This window comes from Rosa chinensis, chromosome 3, assembly GCF_002994745.2.
Source record: "Rosa chinensis cultivar Old Blush chromosome 3, RchiOBHm-V2, whole genome shotgun sequence".
Lineage (NCBI taxonomy): Eukaryota > Viridiplantae > Streptophyta > Magnoliopsida > Rosales > Rosaceae > Rosa > Rosa chinensis.
The window spans coordinates 11,979,509-11,986,193 of record NC_037090.1 but is presented as its reverse complement, the minus strand read 5'-3'; the positions used below and the strand labels follow the sequence as shown (position 1 = coordinate 11,986,193).

The window sequence follows — 6,685 nt, the reverse complement described above, 5'->3', positions numbered from 1 at the left end:
TTACCGGAAGAGGACGTCATCACCGAAAGTGCGTGGCGACAACAAATACGTGCAAATGTGAGGAGTGGTGTTGCTGAAGGCAAAATAAGTACTTTTGGAAGAGAACTTTGATGGTGGAGAATCTCTGCAAGACTGCAACCTAAAGCCAAAAGTGGGTACAGAAAGCCACCCAACTCAAGAGCATGGGTGAGTCCTCTACCATCCGACATCGATGAGACCCCTCAAGAAAGCCACCCAACTCAAGAGCATAGGTGAGTCCTCTATCAATTTTCTTCGTGTCTTTCCTGCAAAACTTATTAGCTCCTGAACAATCTTGCAAACTATACACATGCATGTTGCTATGAACTTATCTTCTGACCAAAAAAAAATCTCTAAGAAGCTACACATTAGTTTTATGTGTAGCTACACATTAGCTACACATGATTGTTACCATGTATTACGTTGTACTATAACCGGTCATTTTGTTTACCCTAAAAAAGAAGAATTCATCTACATTGATGTGCGTATGCTAAGTTTATAAGCTATTGAATTAGATGTTTATTTTGTTTGGAAATTCTTCTATGCACCAACAATGCAAGTGAAGTGTTCAAAGTTGTTTTTCTTAAATTCATTGCATGAAACCTTCACAAATTCACGATAAAGTTTCACCAATTGGTATTTAGTAAGCTAGGATTACGTATCAACTTTTTATTGAGTACCCCATACACATTTCACACACTAGGAGTCATACTCCTCTTGTATCGATATTCGATAATGACAATTACATACTCAAATAAGCTATTCAATCTCATTGTCTAAAAACTCATCTTTTTTTCTTCTTCCGTGAGACCCAGCTAAAAGGATGTGTTGATATTTCAATTGTGACATCCAAAAGTCACCGTCAACATTTCTATTTTTGATCCCAAATTAAGAATTAATCAATACAAACTATATTTTTCCCGTCACAGAAGTTTATGCGATTAACACTAAAAAGAACATGAACATCACAATCTTTGTATTATATTTTTTATTTTCATACAGGAAAATGCACATGTCTATGTCTATTATACTGGCCACCTTTTTTTACTTAGACTCCTAAACTCATATATCTTATTTCGGCCTTCACAGGTTGAACCGTACGGGTATCGTTTAGTGCAACTTCCACAAGTATCCCAAACTCTATACAAGACGAGAAGTACTGATCCTCTAATATATGTCGTCGTCTCAAATACATTTCTCTCAACCGTGTCCTTCCGAAACGGCACATTTCTCGTATCAAAACTCTAGCTCTCCTCGTTCTCCTCTCCTCATTAATCTCATTCTCTCCTAGTCTAATCCGCAAAGGGTAATTTTCATCCGAAACTAATTAAAATGCACTTATAGGGTGTTCTTAGCATGTAGCTCGGACTCAAATTAACCAAAAGCCTTCATATATGATTCACCTATGAATTATATTTCCTGACTCGATAGTACTAAAGAATCATCTTGTCCAAAAGCTATTTTCAGTCACTTTACTGTTGATTATATTACTCTATACCAATGAAAGTAGTTTCATGCTGAAATAAACAAATAAATAACCTGATTTAATGCTTTAATCAAACAGAAAATTAACCAAAAGCCATCAAATATGATCCACCTCATGGATTATATTAATATATTTCCTCGATCTATACCAATGGATTGTCAGGTTAACCAAACAGAGACACCAAAATCTTCTTAACTAATTGAAAGAAGCGAAAAAAAAAAAGACAAGGTGTTTTCTTAACTTCACTATCATTGATGGTGTTTGTATTTCCTTGAAAGTTTGAATTAGGAGTAGAGCTAAAAGTCGTGGAAAGACTAGGTAGGCAGGGGGAAATTTGTGGGGGAGTGAAGATACCCGTTCTTGTTCTATCAATATTTGGAGTAGTGAAAGTTAATCGTGATATGTTGTTGAAGATGACTTTTGGTGGTGAATTTGTCAACGGGGCAAACAAAGTAGATTGATTGGGTTCTAGTGGAAACATCAAGTTGTCAGCTCAAGTAACGCTTAACCATCAGAAAATTCGGCCACAAAACAATTTTATCATGCTAGAGATATTCATGACCCGCCTGATTCTAAGTCTAACAAAGAAAATCATATTACATCAAATAACTCAACACATGAATACTTACATATGGTATGTTGATTTTTTAGATCTTTAGGATATATTCAAAACTATTTAATTTATTCTTTTGTATATCGATTTTTTATAATAAAATAAAACTACAACCTAAAGCTTCTGTATGTCATTCATCCTTTTATATATCATTTGAAGAGATATGTACTTTGTTTTTAACTCAAGAGTCATAAGTTTTAGATAGACATAATGTTTATACTTATACTGTGTAATTTATATATAAGATAGTTTTTTTTTTTTTTTTGGGAAAAATATACAACATAGTTTATTTTCATCTATCCACTAATTATTAATATTATAAATAATTTATATAACAATGTAATTATGTAAAGCCGTAAATGACATTCACAATACTTTGTATCATAAAGGCGAAGTTCATCCTTTCAAAAAACAAAAGGGGAAGTTCATAACAACATCAAATCTTGATAATGCATGGCTTTGGCGGTGTTTGTGTACTTACTGTTATCGTATCACAATTTGCTTTTGGTCAGTAAATACTCGATTTTTTCTTCAAACACAATAAGCTTATTACGAATGAAATTGATTTACTTGTCGAGCATGTCACATCCCATCCGGGCCGTGGATCTTATTTGGGCCTCAACGGGTCGACCCGTAACGCGTGTCGTTTAGCTCACCTCCTTTCTCCCAAACGCTCGTATCCCAAACTCAGACACAGAAACGGAGAGAAAGTAATCCTCTAATCCATGGCGTCGTGTCGTTTACATTTCTCTCTACACTGTCCCTCCCAATCCCAAACTCCACGTCTCTCTTCCCGAAACCCTACCTCCCCTCCCCTACTTAATCTCATTCCCTCCTCCTCTAATCCCCAAAAGGTAAATTCTTTTTTCTTTTTCTTTTCCCTTCACGGCCGTCACAGTAAATTTCTTTTACGCCTTGTAACCAAGCGACGCTGCTTGCGTTTAGGTCTCTTATTCCGGTACGCGACGCCGGAGATCACTTACCGTGAAGGCCCACATGACCACCCAGGAGAAGGCGGTTTCCGGCGACCGAATGCTGGTTTGCTTGTCACTTTCATGCTCTGTTTGGTTTGTGATTGTTAGAATTTGGATGCTTTTTGGGTTTGTGATTGTTGAAAGGGATGAGTTTGGATGCTTTGAATTGGAAAGTTTGTATCTTTGGATAGTTTGTGGTTGTTGGCTTTATATGTTTGGAATTTGCTGCTGAAGTTGGAGAGCTGAGAATAGAGAATGATGGTTAGAATAAGTGTTTTTGGCTTTGTGAAGAATATGCTTCGTTTCAAGGGTTTTTTCGGGATTTGTTTTTAGGTCTTTGTGCCGCCGCACCCGTTGATTAAGCATTGGGTTTCAGTCCTGAGAAATGAGCAGACCCCTTGCCCCATTTTCAGTAAGTAACAGAATTGCCAAACGTGGTTTTATATCTGATCATTTTGATATCGACTATCAAGCTTGATTAGTGCTCTAAGTGAGTTTGTTTGTTCGTCATTGTTAAAATGATGGAGAGACTATGGCTTTTGTTTCTAGTTTTGAGCTTATACTGCTTTGCTGCCCCCAAATTGAGTAAGCATTTTCTTATGGGGTCAGTCATATGTTGTAGAAAATGCCATGGCTGAGTTGGGGAGACTTCTTATTTATGAAGCTTCAAGAGATTGGTTGGTGAGTTTCCATATCTTACACTCATGGCTTCAGTAGTAATCAATAAATACTACATTCTATTTTAGGTTTATAACACATGTTTTCTCTTTACTAAATGTCAGCCTACGGTCACTGGAGAAATTCAATCACCAATGGGTGTTGCATCAGTTGAATTCATAGATCCAAGGGAGCCTGTGGCGGTTAGTTCTCAGCATTGGTTGGTGTTTAAAGATGCTTCCATTATATGAGTGTGTAGGGTACTAGATTTATGTAATCTTATATGATGATTGAATATTGGATTCACAGATTATAAAAGCGTAGATAAGTACTTCACTGAACAGGGTCTAACATCTGAGTGTGATCTATTGATATTTTATTCTTTTAGTTTTGCAGGTCGTTCCAATACTGAGAGCTGGTCTAGCTCTTATGGAACATGCATCATCCGTCTTGCCAGCAACAAAAACGTACCATCTTGGTAAGAAAAGTTCCCGTGTAGCATGCATGCAGTTCAAGTTTCTTCGTGTTTTTGGGTAATTGATATTAGCTGATGTCTTTTTCACTTATTCTACGCTCAAGGAATGGCCCGAGACGAGGAAACACTTCTACCAACTATATATCTTAACAAGTAAGCATTCCTTGTTTCAATCACAAAAGTATTTAAAAGCTTGTTTTTGTGGGAATTATAATGCTTTGAAGTATTTCTTATTCCTTTTATTAAGCATGATTCAAGTATTCGTCTCAGTTCTGAACTAGTCTTGTTTTGCCTTTTTCTTTGTATTTCTCATTCCTTCTACATGCAGTGTTTGTGCGACCTTTCTAACAAATCTTGTCAAATCTTTGGTAGGCTACCTGCAAAATTTCCTGAAGGATCTCGAGTATTTCTGTTTGATCCGATGCTAGCAACAGGTATCAATATCATACTTGTGTGGGTGTCCGATTGGATTGATAAAAGATGCGTCATAAGTGACCACTTCATCTGTTCATATATTTTAGCAGAAAATTTTGCAGTTTGCACTGAATTGTTATATTGGGTTGACTCGATTCTTTCTCTCTGTCCCCTTATTTTCATTTCAGGTGGCACAATAGTGGCCGCTGTGGACCTATTGAAGGAGCATGGGCTTGCTAACAAGCAAATCAAAGTTGTAAGTATTGTGAAGGGGTTCCTTATGTTTACTATAAGTGTCTTGATAGGTCATATATCCTGTGAATAATTTTCCTTCACAGATATCTGCTGTAGCTGCTCCTCCGGCCCTTCAAAAGCTGAGCGAGAAATTTCCCGGGTAACAATTTACTTATCACCGAGTACAGTTTGGACCAACCTTAGCATTTCTTAACTTGGCTTTTACCATTTTCCAGGCTTCATGTGTACACTGGGATCATTGATCCTACTGTAAATGATAAAGGGTAAGTAACTCCCTTTGCTGTAATGCGGCTACTACCTACTAGGAAATGTGATTTATTTTGCAAACTGCAGGTTTAATATATTTTCTTTTGGGCTGGTACTGATTTCAGGTTTATAATCCCTGGTCTGGGTGATGCTGGAGACCGTAGCTTTGGTACCTGAAGTCAGTCGTTAAGTATTCGGCTCTCCAATTTTTTAGCTTTGCTCTTGCAGTTTTGGGTTATTGAGGGTTCTGAGAGTTATGGTTCAAGCATAAGGCAAAGTTAGTTCATTTGCACAGTTTGGTATTGAGAACTATAGGAACCAAAGTCAAGTACCCTATGGATTTTATAGTTCTTATTCATTTTTTTTTTCTCTGAACCTAAGCTCTGCAGGTTCGAACAATGTTTGATAGCAATTATCGTTTATTAGCAATTTGAATTCAAAATCTAATTAGCCCCAGTAAAATGTTAAGCTCCAGCTTAGTGAACCTGAAGTTTGGTTGGGAAGATGGTAGAAATGTTCCAAGTCTAGAGCAAATTATTTGACTGCAAATAAGAACTTGAGCAGTAAAATATTTGTTTTTTTTTTATTTTATATTTTATTTTTGTTAATTTAATAAAGAATAAGGCAATATCAGCTCATCGGAAGCAGTAATATGCTAGACCTGTAGGTGTTATTAGATTTATTGCTTGTTTTCGTGCATGTGTATTGGGTATTTGGACTTGGTCTTAGACACAAGGAATTCCCCCTCGCTGTTCATAGGTATGTCAATTTTGTACTTGGTCAACTGAAAAGCGTGTTGATGTGCTCTCCTTGCTCATTGTGAATGGTGAACAAAAGTCGCCTTTCTTTGTTTATTTTCTATATGAAGGGAAGGAACTAGAAAGAGAACAGATGCGAACGAGGGGGATGACCGGATGAACATTACCCCATCACAATTACATACGCATATGAAAGGACAACTCTAAACAATGAAAGAATCACAATATAATTTCAGGGTACTGCTATTTGTTTTAGGAGCACAAGTCAAACGAGGAAAAACTTGAACTATCATGCACTGCCGCCTACTCCTCCTCCGCCGCCACAACCTCCACCCCCTGAATCAGCTCCATTGCCAAAATTGGCTCCACCTCCAGAGTCTGTTACAATGAATCCGGAGTCGATAATTGCTCCACCGTTGTCGTCGGGTCCTATGTCAATAGTGGCTTCAACGTCGGTATTAGCTCCACCTTCAGAAAGATTTCCATGTCCACCATCGCCTAGACTGCCACGACTTCTTAAAAACAGACTCAAAGCAGTAATTACGAAGAAGCCAACAAACCCGACTATGGGTATGATTTCCCAAGTTTTCATAAGTTGGGAGTGTCAAATAATCCAATGTTGTGTAACAAAAGCTTCGGTATCCTTTTTATAGCCAAGACAAGACGTTTACTTTTCAAAACAAAGGTTCAAGATGTTTAATTCTTTGAAATTTTCAATGATGGCTTTGAGTTTCCAACTGAACGTAAGTTTAGAAAGCCGAAAGCCTTGACTTCATCCAAAATCAAAGG

General features: G+C 37.2%; 1 protein-coding gene across 1 annotated transcript; it reads left to right on the top strand.

The window, feature by feature from the left end:
* The first annotated feature begins 2,796 nt into the window (after positions 1-2,796).
* LOC112194825 (uracil phosphoribosyltransferase) lies at positions 2,797-5,585 on the top strand. Its single transcript, XM_024335067.2, has 12 exons — positions 2,797-2,971; positions 3,063-3,155; positions 3,425-3,503; positions 3,714-3,772; positions 3,874-3,951; positions 4,145-4,226; positions 4,328-4,376; positions 4,596-4,657; positions 4,826-4,893; positions 4,976-5,031; positions 5,108-5,155; positions 5,264-5,585. The coding sequence occupies exons 1-12, from the start codon at positions 2,843-2,845 to the stop codon at positions 5,313-5,315; spliced, it is 855 nt and encodes a 284-aa protein (XP_024190835.1). The 5' UTR covers positions 2,797-2,842; the 3' UTR covers positions 5,316-5,585.
* The last annotated feature ends 1,100 nt before the right edge of the window (positions 5,586-6,685 follow it).